The 20,323-nt window shown below is 36.9% G+C and overlaps 1 protein-coding gene across 6 annotated transcripts in view; it reads right to left on the bottom strand.

The window, feature by feature from the left end:
* Positions 1-20,323, bottom strand: part of ARAP2 (ArfGAP with RhoGAP domain, ankyrin repeat and PH domain 2) — a 188,429-nt gene that overhangs the window by 71,167 nt on the left and 96,939 nt on the right. For all 6 annotated transcript variants that reach the window (XR_009351110.1, XM_059163894.1, XM_059163866.1 and 3 more), the window contains one exon: positions 4,319-4,482. Coding sequence is in view for 5 of the 6 variants with exons in the window: in XM_059163894.1 (XP_059019877.1) it covers positions 4,319-4,482 (164 nt within the window). In the remaining variant the exon portion in view is untranslated. The remainder of the gene's footprint in view (positions 1-4,318; positions 4,483-20,323) is intronic.

The raw sequence follows: 20,323 nt of genomic DNA, 5'->3' as shown, positions 1-20,323 counted from the left end.
CTCAGATCTCTGGTTTCTCCTCCTTCCAAAACCATGCTGAATTTCCTGTATTTATTCTTCCTATCATTTCACCCTCACTTCTGTTCATCTTTGAGCCACAATCTTGCTTCTGTGCCCAATCCCCACGCAACTGGGACCACCTTCATCAAGAATACGAATGAGAGGGCGCCTGGGTGGCTCAGTGGGTTAAGCCTCTGCCTTCAGCTCAGGTCATGGTCTCAGGGTCCTGGGATAGAGGCCCGCATCGGGCTCTCTGCTCAGCAGGGGGCTTGCTTCCTCCTCTCTCTCTCTGCCTGCCTCTCTGCCTACTTGTGATCTCTCTCTCTCTGTGTCAAATAAATAAATAAAATATTAAAAAAAAAAAAGAATACCATTGACATCCTATTTTCTATATGTTTTCTTGTTTTTATCCAATGAGAATCTCCTGCAGTATTTGACATTCAAATGAATCCATGCTAAAATTCTTTTAATTTCATGGTTTTTGTGACATTATGATCACATATCTTCCCCCCCTTTCCTCTATGATGACTCTTCCAGTCTTCTGGATATATTACCATCAAGCATTTACTAAAGATTCCAGAAATTCATCAAGTCGCCTGTCTTCCTGACTCCCCCACAAAATTCTCAGGGTGAACCCAACTTTATCACTTCAACTACTACATATACATTTTCACCTGGGTTTTCATTTCTAAGATGTCAAACACACACACACACACACAAACACACACACAGGCACAAAACTGTCATGGACAAATCAAAAAAATCTGAGGAATTAAGTCTCCTGTCCCATTTGCTCGGTCACCTACCAATCCCAGTATGTTCTTTATCTTGTTCCTGTATCTCAATACATGGAAGTGCCTTCTCCCTAGTCCTTTGTAAGTCAGAACTTTTCTTTCTCGCTTACAATATTAAAGCGAAACAAAACAAATGTCACATACATTTTTCATCATAACCTTGTTCTCAAAATTGTCCCCTTTCCTTCATCTCCTGTACTGTTTGTTATTTTTTGCACTCAATTCCTCACTACATTTTCACAACACCCACCCCTATTTTTAGGCAACCCTCCAGTCCACCTCCACAGTGATAACAGCTTGATCTGAGATACAGGTCTGCTGGTGTAACCAACATACTTAAAAATCTGTGTACAAAAAAAAAAAAAAAAAATCTGCGTACCACCTTCCCACTGCCTAGATGGCAAGTTTGAGTGCATACTACAATATTTAAGGCTCTACACAAATAAGCTTAACCCTCCTGTCTCCTTTCTCCCGTTCTTCCAACATTAAGCTCTGGCCACATTTAATTACACAAAGTTTCCTCAAAAGACAACTTCCCTTATGACTCTATACATGGGCATACACTGTTCCTCCTCCTAGAAGTCCTATTCCCATCTTCTGAATAGCTCCTACTTTCTCTTAATCACGGTAGGCACCACATCTCACCCATAAAGCAATCACTACCCCTACTCCAGGTGAAATTCACCTCGTACCAACCGCTGACTCTCTCTACCATAGAATTTTGTACACTTGAGATGCTAACTGCCTAGTTGTTTGCCTTTGATTCAAAGGTCTGTAAATACCTAGAAGGCAAGGGGCATGTCTTATTCTCTGCATACAGTTAACTACACTGTGACTAGAACTTAGTAAGCATTCAATAAATGATTATTTAATGCAAGAATACGCAACTTCTACAAAAACAAAAAAAAAATTTGACTAAGTTTTTGAGATCTTGTGCTTCTAGTTGAGTAAATTTCTAATAGTGAGTACTCAAATAAGTTAACTGCATGTGAATTTAAACAACTTTGTTTACATAAATTTCCCTGAAAAAACTACTATAACTCATTAAAAAAAATTAAACTCTATAAATTTGACTGTAAAGTTGGTCAAGATCAAACCTTGACACTGTGAGCATAAAAAATTGGTCTTCAGATTTTATTTATTTATTTAAAATATTTTATTAATTTGAGAGCCAGAGAGCACAAGCAGGGAAAAGAAGGCGGCTCCTGATGCAGGGCTTGATTCCAGGATACTGGGATCATGACCTGAGGTGACCGCAGAGCATTTAACAGACTGACCCATCCAGGCGCGACTGGCCTTCAGATTTTAATATATAGGTCAGGAAGTTCAAAATAATTGCAGTTTTGTAAAAGCTCTGAATCAACCACCTGCATTCTATTAATCACAGGGCATTTTGTTAAGTGCATATAGTATCTTCTATACATGCTGGTAACATTGTGATTTCCCCATGTTCTGCTCATTAAAAACAAAACAAAACATAAAAAGTCTTTCGTTGGCTTTATTACTTTAATATGCAAGTTAATGTACCTTATGCCAGTATTACAAAATAGTTTTAATGTATGAAATTTGGTTGGAAACAATCTAATGCTTAATGATTTTAAATTCAAAGAAACACCACAAACTTCTGATTTCCCTAGAGAAACAATAAATTGGATTCACTGGAGCTAGTGGAGTTATTTTAATCATTTCTCAGCTTAAGAAAGACCCTCTGCCATTATGAAACTAACATGATGTGAAAATTCCCAATGAGGTTATGCTCTTGCTAAAACACAATATGTGTGTAATTCATTTATACCTACAAAATTCAAGTGCACTAATAAGTAATGACTAATAAATAAAGACAATAACCTTCCTCCTCTCCCATTTTCAAATGAACAGATGATTACCACTGATAAGGAGAATACAGACATACTATCATAGGAAGGAGCTTCATAGAGTAATAGCCAAATAATGTGATTACATACATATTTATGCTAGATATATAATTCAAATATATATAATTCAAACACAGTGAATCTGAGTATCAATAATAGTTGTACTTGAATTACATGTGAAATAAGCAAAATACTTAAAATGGAATTCTTCCCAGAAGAAAATAGGTTAATATACACACATTATAATTTCTAAAAATTGTTTTCTTCATAGCCTGTTATTTTTGACATTTTGCTCTTATTAGTTTATTGTCAGTTCTCATACTGAAACCCATGATTCATGGCTTTGTCTTTAACTTTTTACTCTCACTGCTGTATTTCCAGCACCAAGATCAATGGCTGGCATTCAGTGGACAATAAATAAGTAACAAACTAATACCACAATATTTTACAGCAGCTCTTTCACTCATTATACCTTCTTTTCAAATTAAAAACACCCAAGGACACTTCTAATATTGAGAGAACAAAAATAAAAGTTAATTGCCTTCCAAAATATAAGATCAATCATTTTACTTTTCCACGTTTGTAATCTAAATCAATGACACTTATCTATAGATTAACAGGTAGAAAACATTTTTACATTAAAAATATAGTTAGGGGCGCCTGGGTGGCTCAGTGGGTTAAAGCCTCTGTCTTCGGGCTGAGGTCATGATCTCAGGGTCCTGGGATCAAGTCCCGCATCGGGCTCTCTGCTCAGCGAGGAGCCTGCTTCCCTTCCTCTCTCTCTCTGTCTGCCTCTCTGCCTGCTTGTGATCTCTCTCTGTCAAATAAATAAATAAAATCTTAAAAAAATGAATAAAATAGAAAATAAAAATACAGTTAAACTTCTACCTTTTAGAGTATTAAGAAAATATGAAACAAAGAATTTGAGGAATTCAAAGTAATTTGAAAATAAACATAAAAAATCAAATCATACTTTACTTTTCAGGTACATCTAAAATACTATCATAGCGTATTAAATTAAAATGAACCTAGACCATACATGGTCAACCAGTTACCTTTTACTTGGAAGCTATTCATGAAAATGCCTGTTAAAATTAAGTCAAAACTATTATAATAACCATAATTCTTAATGTAAACACGTGAACAAGAGCATGCTGAATGAAATAAATGTACCCACACACTTGAATATATGGCACCAAAAGAATCCATTCTTTCACAATATTGTCCCACAGTTTACCACTTCCAAAAAACATAATTATGAGGCAACACTTTGTCTTCCCCTTCACTTTACTGAAAGCTTAAAATCTCTGAAAAAATATAGTCTTCAGTCTATTTCTAATATACATCTTACAGATTGTTTTAAAATGGTATTTAAAATACCATATTTTTATAAAATGGTATTTTTATGGTATTAAAATACCATATTTTTATGCACATGAGAAAAAGAAAATAGTAAAAGTATGTTATGTAATTTGAATTTTATTGGGAGAAAGAATGGCATTTGGCTGAATAGTGACTATGTTTTTATTTTTCATGGATGTACTTACAAATATCAAGAGCCCTAGTGCAGTCCAATGGAGATACCACTTAAAAACTCTAAGAATGATACTATGAGTTCTGTGGGTTGAATAAAAACTCTGTGATACTCACCATACTGTGTAACAAATGCTATACAGCTGTTCACAATAATGGGGACGTCATTTTTGCTGAGCTGCTGATCCTGTAGAGCATTGCCATCTGTACCTGCTGCTTTCTCAATTGCGGTATGCCAGACTGTGAAATCCAACTTGCTATGCCCATGGATGTATAATGTTCTGTAAAGTTTAAAAGCATTTCAAATTATAATTTGGGTGTTGTTTTTGTTTTTGTTTTTTTTAAGGTTTTTTTTTTTATTCTTACTTCTAGACAGATGATCCTTAATACATATAAATGTGATCTTGTCTCATCCATGAGGAGAAAAACCCTCCGTCCACCATTAGCTCCCATTCGAGCTCCCTTTTGCCTGTGTAGTCACATCTCTCCAGGAAGACAGGAAGTTCTCTGAATTCATGGTCTCACCTCCCTTACATTTCCTGACCCCTTTTATTTTGTTTCTGAATATGTGAACTGAAACTACTGTGGCCAGCATCATAGGTAACTAGATTTTGCGGCTACCTTTTTCAACATTTTTAGAACTGTCAATGATTTCATTTCTTAAGAAAAAAAATACATTCTTAAGGAAAAAAAAAATACAATTTGTTCTGGTTTTTCCTCCTGTCTTTCTGGTCACTCAATTTCCACACAAGCTCACTTCCTCTTTTTGAACCTCAGAGCACTCGCACGAACTCCAAGGACTCTGCAGAGACATGTCATTCATTCAGGTCAGTGGCTTTGTCCCTCTCCTGGGAGTGATAACCACAAATCCCTATATCCAGGTTATATATGTATCTCACAGATCAGGTCTCCATGTGACTGAAAAGCAAGAGCATAAAGCAGTCAAGAGACTGGAAAATTACCTCCCAAATTCAAATTTTCACTCTGCACTTAATTCCTTTGTGACCTGGGACAAGTTACCAACCTTCTTTGGGCCACAGTTTCATCAGTGGCAAAATGAAGGTAATAATAGTACCTCCCTCAACACTCAATGAATGTAACATTAATAACTAAGTAGTAAATACCATTATACTAATTAATATTAATTTTTGGACACCCTCATCTTACTGTGCCACAACTATTTCAAAACTTTCTCTTTCTCATACCAAATAGGTACTAAAATTATCCGCTTATCCCACCAGAAATTTAGGGTTCATTTATTTATCTCTCTCTCTCTCTCTTTTTTTTTTTTTTTTAAGAGACAGAGGGTGTGCATGCACACACCTAAGTTGGGGGTTTGGAAGAGAGAATGTTAAGCAGGCTCCACAACCAGCATGTCCCACACAGGGCTCAATCTCATAACCCTGAGCCACTCAGGTGCCCCAGGATTAACTGATTTTAAATTGGTTCCTGTCCCCGCCCATCCCTATCACTGCCATCCGAATTCCGCTGATTCTTGTTCCTGAATATATTTACTCTGTTTCCTCTCCATTCCAGCACTGTTTGATTTCAGGTCTTCACACTGCTCCTCCTAATAAACCTCCTTTCCCACTTCTCCGCGCGGCTCTCTAATCTCCACTCCTCAGGAGTGATCTAATATGCAAGACTAATCTCAAGATTGAGAAATGAAACTGATAGAAAGAAATAGAGTTAAACAAAATGATGAGACAGAGGAATATATTCCTAATGAAAGAACAAAACAAAATCTCAGAAAAACAACAAAACAGAGACAAGCAAGCTGCCAGATAAAGAATTCCAAGTAATGGTCATACCACTAAACCAGCTTTGCAAGAAATACTAAAGGGGATTCTTTGAGTGGAAAGACCCAAAAGTGACAAAAACATAAAGAATCTGAGAAAATCTCCAAAAACAACAAAACACATAATAAAATGATAATAAATAAATATCCATCAATAATTACTTTAAATGTAAATGGACTAAATGCTCTAATCCAAAGACATAGGGTGTCAGAATGGATAGAAAAACAAGACCCATCATTATGCTGTCCACAAGAGACTCATTTTAGACTTAAGGACACCTAAGGTTGAAAGTGAGGGGATGGGGTGTCTGGGTGGCTCACTCAGGTAAGCGTCTGCTTTCAGTTTGGGTCATGATCCCAGAGTCCTGGGATCAAGTCCCACATCAGGCTCCTTGCTCCGTGGGGAGCCTGCTTCTCCCTCTCCCTCTGTCTGCTGCTCCCCCTGCTTGCGCTCTGTCAAATAAATAAAAACAAACCTTAAAAAAAAAAAAAAGTGAAGGGATGTAGAAACATTTATCACACAAATGGATGTCAAAAGGAAGCTGGAGTGGCAATACTTTTACCTGACAAACTAGACTTTAACAGAAAAGACGGTAAGAAGAGATAAAGCAGGGCACGGTATCATAATAAAGAGGATAATCCAACAAGGAGATCCAACAATTGTAAATATTTATGCCCACAACATGGGAGCGCCCAAATATATAAATGATTAATAACAAACATAGAGGAACTAATTGATAGTGACACAATAATAGGGGACTTTAATACCCCACTTAATCAATAATCTAAACGGAAAATAAACAAAGAAACGATGGTTTTGAATGACAAGCTAGACCAGATGGACTCGAAGTAAGGATCATAATGATGTTTACTAAAATCTAAGGAAAAATGAACACAGGTGGAACTTCAATGAAGAGATAGAAAATATAAAAAAAAGAATCAGGGCTGAAGAATATAATAACTGAAAGGAAGTTAGGAATCAACAGCAGATTAAAGGATGCAGAAGAATGGGTGAGGGCAGAGGAATGGAAGACTTGGGAACGAAAATCACCCAAACAGAACAGCAAAAAGAAAAGGTAATTTAAAAAGTGAGCATAGTTTAAGAGACCAATAGGACAACATCAAGTATTCAAATATTTGCATTATAAGAGTCCCAGAGGAGAATAAAGAAAAAAAAAAAAAGGGAGGGGGGACAGAAAACCTATTTGAAGAAATAATGTCTGAATACTTCCCTAACCTGATAAAGGAAACAGACTTCCAAGTTCAGAAACAGAAGAGTCCAATCTAACATGAACCCAAACAGACTCACACCAAGACGTATTATAACTACTGTCAGGAGTTAAATCGAGAATCTTAAAAGCATCAAGAGAAAACAACCCCTTACCTACAAGGGAACCCCCTTAAGACTATCAGCTGATTTTATAACAGAAATTTTACCAAACAGAGTAACACGACATATTCAAAGTGCTGAAAGGAAAAAAAAATTACAACCAAGAATACTCTATACCCAGCAATATTATCACTCCGAATTAAAGGAGCAATAAGAAGTATCTCAGATAAGGAAAAACTGAAGGTGTTCATCAAACCAGACTTACAAGAAATGTTAAGAGGACGTCTTTAAATAAAAAGAGAAGGCCATGGGACGCCTGGGTGGCTCAGTTGGTTAAGCGGCGGCCTTCGGCTCAGGTCATGATCCCAGCGTCCAGGGATCGAGTCCCACATCGGGCTCCTTGCTCGGCAGGGAGCCTGCTTCTCCCTCTGCCTCTGCCTGCCTCTCTGACTGCCTGTGCTTGCTCTCTCCGATAAATAAATAAAAATCTTTAAAAAAAAAGAGAAGGCCACAACTGAAATTACAAACCATAAGTGACTCTTAATCTCACAAAACAAACTGAGGGTTGCTGGGGGGAGGGGGTTTGGAGAAGGGGGTGGGATTATGAACATTGGGGAGGGTATGTGCTTTGGTGAGTGCTGTGAAGTGTGTAAACCTGGTGATTCACAGACGTGTACCCCTGGGAATAAAAATATATGTTTATAAAAAATAAAAAATTTAAAAAAAAAACTATGAAAGAAAAAAATATCTCATTGGTAATGGTAAATATATATAGTAAAGGGAGTGGGCCTAGCAACTTACAAAACTAGAATATAGATTACAAGACAAAAGTAGTAAAATCATCTAGGACTACATAGTTAAAGGACACACATGATAATAATGGGTAAAATGTGATATCAAAAACATAAAATGTGGTGGGAGGTAGGCAGTTAAAATGTAGTGCTTTGAACATAACCATTAACTTAAAGCAAATGACTGTAGATTAAGGATATTATATATGAACCTCATAGAAACCAAAAACCAAATATCTATAAAATCTGCACCAAAAAAAAAAAAAAAAAAAAGAAGAAGAAAAAGGAATACAAACTTAACACTAGGGACCAAATGTCACGAAATCATAACGGAAGGGAGAAGAAGAAGAAAGGAACAGAAAAACTACAACAACAGAAAACAATCAACAAAATGGCAATAGGTACATATCTATCAATAACTACGTCAAATGTAAATGAACTAAATATTCCAATCGAAAGACAAAGTGGGGGGGATGGATTTTCATAAAGACACACACATACACACACACACATGGGGGGGGAGACATAAAGGAAGACACTGACAGTATATGTATATACATCTATGTGTATATGTAGATGTTTGAAACATTACTCATAAAAGCCTAAAATCTTGCCATTTTTGACAACATGGATGGACAGAGACGGTATTATACTAAGTGACATATGTCAGAGAAAGACAAATAAATGATTTCACTTATATGTGGAATCTAAGAAACAAAAATAGATATTGAACCTTAGATACAGTGGTTAGACATGGTGGTTGCCAGAAAGGAGGAGAGAGAAGGGAAAGGGAAAACTGGGGAAGGGTACAAACTAAGTAGAAAACAAGAGGTACAAACATCCAGTTAAAAGAGATGTGACAGGGCGCCTGGGTGGCTCAGTGGGTTAAGCTGCTGCCTTCGGCTCAGGTCATGATCTCAGGGTCCTGGGATCGAGTCCCACATCGGGCTCTCTGCTCAGCAGGGAGCCTGCTTCCCTCTCTCTCTCTCTCTCTCTCTCTCTCTGCCTGCCTCTCCATCTACTTGTGATTTCTGTCAAGTAAATAAATAAAAAAAATCTTTAAAAAAAAAAAAAAAAAAAAAAAAGAGATGTGACATAAGGATACAATGTACTGCCCAGGAAATGTAAAATATGTAATAATCTTTTAAGGTGACAGATGGTAGACAGATTTATTATGGTGATCACTTCACTATCTATATGAATGTTGAATCACTACGTGTACGCCCAAACTAACATTACATGTCAACTACACTTGAATTAAAAAAAATTAAAAATGAATTTATAAATAAATAAGTGCAAAGCCAATGGCATCATTTCCTAATCATTTGCCTTCTCCAGCTCTGGAGTTTTCAATATTAAAAGGCCTTTATGATCTGGCCCATATTTTCCCCTCCAACTCTGCCAGTCTCCTACATTAAAGACAACAGTTTAAAAAAAAAAATCACATTTTATTGCAGTAAGTATCTCCTGATCTTTGGTTGGCTACTCCAACTCCCCCCCAAGTATACTCCAGATAACCCTCCCTGGCACTCCATCCTTAATGTCCTATCCCTAATGTCCAGATGCTTAGTATGTGTGCCCCGCCTTAATTATGAGTAGCTGATTTGCCCTCCCTTATACCATCTGTTCTATGCATAAATGTTTGGCTGCTAGAACCCAAACTTGCATAGAGAGGTAAGGAAGAAAGCGTTTTCATATGTCTAGTCATGAGCACTGTGTGTGGCATTTCGTGGTTCATAATAGTTTTAAAACCCTATCAGTAGGTAGAAAAAATTTGGTTTGAAACACAAGTTAAAAGTAATCACTTTTACTTTACAAAGTAAAAGTAATCACTGCTGTGTATTTACAACAAAGTAGAACTCTTTGATCTTGATTTCAAACTCTGAGTGGGCTACTTTGGATTCACCCTGAAGAGAAAGAAATGAGCTGCATGAACACTAGGTTGTTGTATTTTTTGTATTATTTTGTTTTTTGTGGTGGAGGGGTCTCATCTTACATTCCTGGTAATTCACTAGCCCTAACTTAAAAAGAAATAAAAGTCCACCTTTCTTTCCTTCAGCTTCTTTTCTATAAATGTTTCTCTAAGAAGATAAAGCTAGAAGCACCTTACTAGACACAACGCTAACATTTCTGAACTTCCTAGGATGCCTAGACATGCGTATCTGTAATTTTCGTCTTTTGCTTTCTGACACATGGATATACTGTTCTTATTCTCCACTGCATCAGAACAGACCTCCTGTTTCTGTAATTTTCTTTTTGAAGAAATCTGACACTTGTTGTAATAGTGCTGACATGCTTTAGCCTTTCTGTTTATGTCATATCATCAAGAGCCTCTATTGCTTGGTATAATTTGTCTAACTGAAACTATGTAACTCAGGTAACTTCTCTGAGAAATATCAAGCCCCCACATTATGTAGACAATCAAAATTAGGACTTGCTAAATTCAAGAGCTTAGGTAAAGGGAAAGTTTTAATTTTTGTTGATTCTTACATAATTTTTTAACTTGACACTTAAACTCTAAATATATACAAAGTATTTGGTATCACTTGCTTATAAACAAACAGGTACAGTGGGTATTTCAGTAAGCAGTTAAAGAAATCCAAAATGCAACAACCTTCCTGCAATATCAGTATAATTCTGCCGTGAACTGTGCACATTTCGAATTTTAAGTTTTCTTTCTATTCAGAAGAAATCCCATGATGACAAGTTTAGCTGTCTCCTTGTGAACTAGTGAGGGATAGAACAAGTAATGACAAGTTAACTCCTGAGTCAATTTGTCAAACACTGAATCCTAAAATACGGCATCTAGTGAAGTAGATGTGTGACATTTAATAGCCTCAGCTCAACAACTTTCTCTGTGATGCTTATCTTATCTCTGTGCCTGGAATAAAGTATCAAAAGATATTTTCAACACAAATGTTGGCCGACTTTTTGATTCCAAGTATTATCAAACAATGATTTTACATTTCTAGATAAGAATTTCAAAGAAATATTTCATTTATATCTGGAAAATTTGAAAAGTTACTTTGAAGAACTCTAACTACAGAGAAATAAATTATTCTAATTATGCACTTCTCAAAAATAAATTTTAAAGGGGACTTCAATGTCATATAACGAAACATTCTTATATCCTTATAATGAATCAAGACAGTTCGATAAGGACTTACAAAACAATTTTCTCAAAATTGCAATATAATAACCACAGAGTCTAGATAGACTATCATATTCGAGCCCAGTCTACTGCCCAAAACCAGAATGTCTTCACAAATAAGATCAATAAATTTGACTGTATAAAAAAAAATACAATTACATAAAGAGCGTTTTAAACACAACCAAAAATCTAACAGCACGCCCCACTTATATGACTGAAAAAGGGACTATCTTATGCATTCACACAAAAATGAAAACATTGTCTTATAGTGTAAGTCAGCATTTATTTGGCCATAACAATTTTGCTTTCATTTCCGAAAGATATATTTTTGCTCAATTTAGTATTTTAGGTTAACAGCTACTGGTTTCCTTATTTGAGGGTTTTTTTGTTTTTGTTTTTCTGTTAGTTGTTTTGTTTGTTTTTCTCCAGCACTTGAGAGGATTTCAGTATTCTATTTTCTGGTTTGCACGACACTCTCTTCTTTGTCACCTATATTTAATGTCTTTTTTCTCTTGGTGCTTATTTATTTATTTATTTTTCCCTCACAATGGTTTTCAGAAATTTGATTATCATATGCCTGAGGTTTGCTGATCTTGGTACATATGTGGGTTAACAGTTTTTATCAATTTCATATAAATTTACCTATAATTCTTCAAAGATTTTTTGACTTCTCTCTCCTCCCTCATTTTGGGATTCTAACACTTACATGAGACTGCTTGATATTGCCCCACTGGTCACTGAAACTCTGCTGATTTTATTTAGTCTTTTTCCTCTCCATGCTTGTGTTTTGGTAGCTATTAGCATCTTTCAAGGTCATTGATCTTTCAAGGTCACTGATCTCTTTTTTATGTAGAATCTACATTAAGCTGATAGTGAAGTTTTCTTTACAGAGAATGTATTCCTCAGATTTAGAAATTCCATTTGGTTCTTTTTTTAATTACCCATTTTTCCTCATTGTTCATGTTTTTTTCTACATCTTTGGATAAATTTATAAAATTTAATAATTACTGTTTAGAATCTTTGCTAATTCGATTATCCTTCTCTTCTGGTACTGTTCCTGTGAACTGACTTGTAGCTTTTCCACAACACTAGTAATTTCAATTATATGCTAGACATTATGAATGCAGAGTGTCAGGACTGCTGTTTTCCCTTAGAGAGTACTGGTGTTTATTTTGGCATCATTTGCCTGTTCGACCCCTGGCAACTAAATTACTTGTGGAGCACTGGGGTCCTTTGGAGGTCTGTTTTTAAGCTTAGTAATGAGGTAAAAATAAATCTAACTTTATCCTACGGCTAGTTTTGCCTTAAATCTATGGTGCTACCATTTTGGGGTCTCTACCAATACGCTGTATGTGTAATGAGGTCTCACCTCGCTGGATGGGGTGTGAATGCCCTCCAGTGCCCTCTGAGCTCTGGGAACTCTTCAGCTCATAATACCATGGAAGGTGTTTCTGCCTGACCTCTGGGAATCTCATCCAACAAACATCCAGATCAGTACTGAGCCACATGTGAAAGGATACATCTATGAAGATTTCCAAAACTCTCTTCTACATACTTACCTCTGTTCTAACACTCTCTCTGGAAAATTTTAGCTACTACAGATTCCCTAAACTCCCATTTCTACCTTTGCAAGGTAGCAAAGCCACCACATTCTGCTTCAATCTCCCCTATCTCTGGGCCAGGGACTGAAAAGTGCCTACAGGTAGAGAGACAAGGTGATCTCAAATCTCACTTCTCTTGTTTCCCTTTTCTCCATAATCAACAATCCTGGAATGCCTACTGTCCCAGACTCTGAAAACAGGTTCATACATTTTGTCTAGCTTTCTAGTTGTTTGAAATGGAAGGTCATGTACCATGCCAGTTATTTCTTCATTGTCAGAAATCGGGGTCTGGCACATTTTCTTTAGTCATTGTACCCATAGATCCCTTTTATTTTAATTTACAAAGATACAATATTTTTCCCCACACCTTCAGATAAGAGTTTGCTTATCTGAATGGAAGCTTAGCCAGAAGCAAACAAACAATTGTGAAGAAAATCTGCAGATACAGAGACTGTGTCACAAAAATAATGAAGAAATACTGTTCTAAATATCTTGTTTCCTCTGAAGCCAAAAGTTCAGTAAAAAGTGGCAAAGCACCTAACTCCCCAGGAAGGCAAAGGCTCCATTTTACAATCTCATCTTTGCACACTATTAGGCAATCACCTACAGGAATGAAGAAACAGCCCTGTTTCAAGTCTGCTTAAAAGCTTTAATAGTGTTCCACTGGCTGCAGAATAAATCCAAATTCACAATTTAAACAGAAGCATTTTTTTTTTTAAGTTTTAAAATACCTCTTAAAAAAAGACATCTTCTGGACCCTTGTAAAGAGCCTGCAACCCTTTCCAGAACAAGGCAAATTATTAATTACATTTAACTGATAATACTGATATCCAGATCAGTACTGAGCCACATGTGAAAGGATACGTCTATCAAGGTGTCAATCTATCTTTCCAGGGTCACTGGATCATGCTGCCTCCTCAGGAACTAAAGGTCAAGGCCAACTGGCACTGGCATTGTTCCCTGACCATCCTATTCCTCTGAACCTATTGTTTCCACCTCCTGGGATACTTCAGTCTCTTAGCCCCCTCATTTTTTTCTACTGAAATCCTATCTAGAATTCCAGATCCAGTTAAATAGTCTTATCTTTAAAAAAATACATACACACACAGACACACACACATACATGTAATCCTGCTCCCATTTATTAAGAAGTGATCTTCTCATTCTTTCGTATGTTTTCAGATAATATCACATTTACTTGTTCATAAGCTTACATTCTAGTATATGGATGGTGCTTTAAACTGAGTAAGAGAAACTTTGGAAGGAAATAATATATACTTTAAAATCTACTTTTGTGTTAAATAGTCATGCATTCCCAATATTATAATTCTTTTTTTTTTTTTTTTTTTTAATTTTTTTTTAAAGATTTTTATTTATTTATTTGACAGAGAGAAATCACAAGTAGTCGGAGAAGCAGGCAGAGAGAGAGAGGGAAGCAGGCTCCCTGCTGAGCAGAGAGCCCGATGCGGGACTCGATCCCAGGACCCCGGGATCATGACCTGAGCCGAAGGCAGCGGCTTAACCCACTGAGCCACCCAGGCGCCCTATAATTCTTTTTAACAAAAAAAAAAATGACTTTATAAGTTTGAATAGTTCCTTTCTTTTTGCAAAACCAGTAAGACATGGTGAGAGAGAAGAATCTCTTGTTTGTCTTGGCAACATTCAGACTAAACGATCTCTATGAATTAAATCATCAGAAAGTTACAAAAGCAGTCAAGCTGATATTGTGGGCGATCGGCTACTATTTAATTTGCAATTACATGCACAATTTAGAAACCACTTTAAGATAATTCACCCTCCAGAGTATTGCTAACATCTCAGCTGCTACAAAATACAATTCAAGAGGGGGGAAAAAAACCCATCATATGAAATAAATTGATATGAAATAAGAATCTTTAACTCAGGACTTAATCTCCCAAACTGAGAAAAGTAGTCTGTCCGATAACTGTGGAATATACTGATGGAAGCGTTTACTCTCCAGTGTTAGCTTCTTTTTGTCTGGAATTTGCAATTAAAACTGAATACACCCAGGCTTGGGAGCCATGAAGTACTTTATGCTTTACTATAGGTCAACCAATGAGTCCCAGAAAACAAACTCCCACTAAAAACAAACAAATAAAAATGCCACTCTTCTCTGTTTCTGATAACATATCTGAGTTATCCATACTGTATTCATTGTATCCAACAACCTTTCAATAAAAGCTTAGTAACAGGTGTCTCTGACAAATGGGCATATAGCTACAGAAAGTGAAGGCTGTGAACAGAGCAGCTTATTCATCAGAAAAAGATACACAGAGTGTGCAGGCTAAAGTGCAGAAATAGTTTTCAAATTTTAAGAAAAGGATGCTTTCAACATTCCAGGTAGAGTGAATGAATATACAAGCTACTACCCAGGAAAATGCCTTCTGACCTCATGGTCCAGAACATTCACTAACAGTAGATATTCAAAAACAGTATTTTTTTTTCACACAAAGAAGTCCTAACTAATGCATAAAGAAAAGCAAAATCTAAGTCCCAATAATAGCACCAAATAGCATGCCAGAAACCCATAAGTGTAATCAAGAAAGCTTTATTTTCTAAAATAATAATTTTTAAAGTATACAAAGAATACACATTAAAGCGACACCATCTGGAACACCTTCTGTTTAGAGCTTTTTAGAGGAAAAATGCTCGGCGTGTGCAAAATATTATTGCAATATTTTACTGTTTAAAGACAGTCATGCTATGAACCTAGAGAAAATCACCAGGAAGATTAAAATATGTATCTAAATAGTGACTATGGGGCACCGGGGTGGCTCAGTGGGTTAAAGCCTCTACCTTCAGCTCAGGTCATGATCTCAGGGTCCTGGGATTGAGCCCCCACATCCAGCTCTCTGCTCAGCAGGGAGCCTGCTTCCCTTCCTCTCTGCCTACTTGTGATCTCTGTCTGTGAAATAAATAAAATCTTTAAAAATAAATAAGTAAATAAAAATAATTTTAAAAAAATAGTGACTATGTTCAGTGGATGATTATCAATTTATGAACTTTTCCAGTTCAGGGAGTTCTTCCTCCTCCTTGGCTTTAAGAAATACTCATATATTTTAGCACCTTAATCAAATGTAGACAAGGACACGGAAAGGATGTAAAATTAATTTATTAAATTTATTTATGATTTGCAATTCCAGTTCAAGATATTACTAGCAAAAGAAGAAAAAAAAAAAATAAAGGTTAAACTCAGAGCTGGTTGGTTTCCCTCTCTTTCAGTTATTCACAGTATCCCTGTATGCCATCAACATGAATAATTGGAAGTTGTTTTATTTCCTAAAGCCACAATTTTATCTGTCATTGACAAGTCTAACAATCTACTTTAGCTTACAGTCATAATTTCCCAAGAGACTAAGAGATCAAAAAAGAGATGAAAAGGAGGGAAATTCAATGAAATTTTCTTCTTTTGACATGGTATTAAAACAGCTCTTAAGCAAAGACATCTATAATTAACTGGCCTTGTTTAAGTACCAGGAGAGGAGCACACATTTCCTATCTCGGTAAACGATACAACCATTCGTAAAGTTACTCAGGCCAAAAAACCTTGGGAGTTGTCCTAGTTCACAAACCATCAGATAGGTAAGATTCCACCCACGAGATCCAGAAAGTTTCCAACATCCAAAACTGTCCATCAATTCCTCTCTTCTGCCTGTTACAATCAAGATGCCTTGCTTTCTTCTTGTCTTCTCTCTTATACCTTCACTATCTCCCTTTTTGTGCCTCCTTCCATGAGAATTTAAACTTGCACAAGCTCAAACCATCTAAAACAAAGTGCACACACATGCCCTTCCTGGGACAAATCCCTTCTACCTCGAGAATCCTATTAATCCGCAGACATCCTCGCCAAGCTCCTCAGGAGCTGTTTCAAGTTATTCAATCCCCAGGCTTTTAATCTAACCCAGTGTCTGCTTTATCACTTCTGCTCACTTCAAAGTCACTAGATGGACTCCGCATCAATTATCCAATGAAGTATGTGCCCTTGTCACCCAGCAACTAACAGCTCTGACCGTTCCTGCCTTCTTGTAACACTCTCTCACCCTGGGTTTTGGGACGCCCTTCTCTCTTGGTTTCTTATCTCACTTTCTGGATAAACTAGCTAATAAACCCAAGGCAGCTACTTCACCCTAACAATTACTCAGCCTCTGAAATGATGTGTATTCATTCATCCAGGCTCCAACACACAAATTCCTCCCTTCTCACTCTATAGACTCTTCCTAAGTGACTTCCTGTTCTTCCTTCTATATAATGGTGACTCCAGAATCTGTAACTCCACCCCATTAACCTTTACAGGAACACTAGATCCATAAATATAATTTCCTCCTAGCACTTTGTTCTTAGATGTTTATAAGCAACTCATGTTCAACACATCTAAAATCAAACTCATTATTTCCCAAGCTCCCTTTTAAACCTGCTCTTTTCCCATTATTCTCTATATGAAGGTAATTTATTCACATAACATGTACATATATAAATACACACACATGCATATATATACATGTGTATGTATGTATATGTGCATATAAGTATATGTGTGTATATGTGTATATAAATACACAGATATATAAATATGAGAGCCTACTTTGCCCCACACAAGATGCCATTGCTGGTACATCTGCACTCTCTTCATTGTGTTTATGATCTAGCACACTTACAATCTCCCAGGCTCATTCTTTTTTTTTTTTTAATTTTTAAATTTTTTATAAACATATAATGTATTATTAGCCCCAGGGGTACAGGTCTGTGAATCTCCAGGTTTACACACTTCACAGCACTCACTATAGCACATACCCTCCCCAATGTCCATAACCCCATTATCCTTTCCCTACCTCCTCCCCCTGACTCCTCAGTTTGCTTTGTGACGTTAAGAGTCTCTTATGGGGGACGCCTGGGTGGCTCAGTTGGTTAAGCAGCTGCCTTCGGCTCAGGTCATGATCCCAGCCTCCTGGGATCGAGTCCCACATCAGGCTCCTTGCTCGGCAGGGAGCCTGCTTCTCCCTCTGCCTCTAGCCTGCCACTCTGTCTGCCTGTGCTTGCGCTCTGTCTCTCTCTTTCTTTCTAACAAATAAATAAAATTTAAAAAAAAAATTAAAAGAGTCTTTTATGGTCCCCCTCCCGATCCCATCTTGTTTCATTTATTCTTTTCTTACCCACCAACCCCTGCACCTTTTGCATCTCCACTTCCTCATATCAGGGAGTTCATATGATAGTTGTCTCTCTCTGACTGACTTATTTCGCTAAGCATAATACCCTCTAGTTCCAACCACATCGCTGCAAATGGCAAGGTTTCATTTCTTTTGATGGCTGCATAGTATTCCATTATATAAACACACACACACACACACACACACTAACACACATACATACACCACTTCTTTATCCATTCATCTGTTGATGGACATCTAGGTTCTTTCCATAGTTTGGCTATTGTGGACATTGCTGCTATAAACATTCGGGTGCACGTGCCCCTTCAGATCACTACATTTGTATCTTAAGGGTAAATACCCAGTAGTGCAATTGTTGGGTCATATGGTAGCTCTATTTCCAACTTTTTGAGGAACCTCCATGCTGCTTTCCAGAGTGGTTGCACCAGCTTGCATTCCCACCAACAATGTAGGAGGGTTCCCCTTTCTCTGCATCCTCGCCAGCATGTCATTTCCTGACTTGTTAATTTTATCCATTCTGACTGGTGTGAGGTGTTATCTCACTATGGCTTTGATTTGTATTTCCCTGATGCTGAGTGATGTGGAGCATTTTTTCACGTGTCTATTGGCCATCTGGATATCTTCTTTGCAGAAATGTCTATTCATGTTCTCTGCCCATTTCTTGATTGGATTATTTGTTCTTTGGGGTGTTGAGTTTGGTAAGTTCTTTATAGATTTTAGATACTAGCCCTTTATCTGAAATGTCGTTTGCAAATATCTTCTCCCATTCTGTCAGTTGTCTTTTGGTTTTGTTAACTGTTTCCTTTGCTGTGCAAAAGCTTTTGATCTTGGTGATGTCCCAATAGTTCATTTTTGCCCTTGCTTCCCTTTCCCAAGTTCATTCTTAACTATCACACTTCTGACCTCCCTTCTTTCTGCTCTCTTTTTATTAGATAAGAATTATATGGAGATATGTATATTTCTAACAAAATATTTTCTAACAAAATGATTTTTTCTAATAAAAGTTTCTCATAAAATGCTGAAATTTTAAATTCTGGTAACTTAGTATTATTTACCCAGGATCCTGGTACATTTGTTGACTTAATTCTTGAGAATGATTTGGTGTGAGTAAATTAAACTTAATTCTTGTTTTATTTTCTTTTAAGATTTTATTTGACAGAGAGTGAGAAAGAGGGACAGAGAGGGCACAAGCAGGGGAAGCAGCAGGCAGAGGGAGAGAGAGAAGCAGGCTCCCCACTGAGCAGAAAGCCCGACACAGGACTGAATCCCAGGACCCAGGAGTCACGACCTGAGCTGAGGGCAGATGCTTAACTGACTGAGCCACTCAGGTGCCCCTTAATTCTTGTTTTAAAAGGAAAAGAATCTTTAGGTTGTTAAGTTACAAACTGACCTCACCGTGATTTCAAAATGGATTTTTGAAAATTAATAATAAAAGAAAATCTAGTTTAGAACCCAGTCAGAAGACCAGAAGGGGGAGCTCTCATGCATAACCACTAGTTATTTGCAGAACCAAGAGGAAGGGAATCTTGCAAGCCATACTGCTTAGAACACTTCTTTACCACTCAGGCAGGAAGAAGAAAGGTTTCTCTTCATCAGCAACTGTCCAGCCAATGAGAAATCATCACAACTCAACCAATCAAAGGCCAGTATAAATTGCCAGTTTTACTTTGCAAGACGTTTTATTTATAAACCCACCTCTTTACCCCCACCCCCCTCACCCCACAAGTTCCCAAAGATTACTCCTTTTCTTTTGTTCTCCAGACTTGCCTATGCTTCTTTCATTGAAGTGTGCTTGTCTCTAACTACAATTCTCTGTTTCCCAATAAAACCATTTTTGCTGGAATAACTGGCAGCTTTACCTTAAAGGATAAGAAATTACCCTCCTCAACCCCACATAGGCACTGGAAGTCTGTTAAAGTGCTTGGAACAGTGCCTGATACAGTGGGTTCGATACACATGCTCATCATTATATTCTTTTTATTGTTAGAATATCATTGACTTGAAGAAAATAGGGAAAGCAGGATATAAGCATGTGATAAATATAGTTGTTTTCAAATGGTACATTTTGTATGGCAGCTGTTCAAAGAGATTTAAGGAAAATAACTTGGTTATATATTTGTCCCTGTACTTCTGACACATTCCTTGTTCCTCACTTTAGTAAAAAGGCTTGCAACATAACTTGTTAATAACACATGCAGATAAAAATTTTGGAATTGTCAAAAACACGATTAAGTAGCTCTGACCATTATTTTGTAATTCCATTAG

Source organism: Mustela lutreola, chromosome 1 (genome assembly GCF_030435805.1).
Source record: "Mustela lutreola isolate mMusLut2 chromosome 1, mMusLut2.pri, whole genome shotgun sequence".
Taxonomy (NCBI): domain Eukaryota; kingdom Metazoa; phylum Chordata; class Mammalia; order Carnivora; family Mustelidae; genus Mustela; species Mustela lutreola.
The sequence above is the reverse complement of the archived record's forward strand: the minus strand, read 5'-3'. Positions and strand labels throughout refer to the sequence as shown.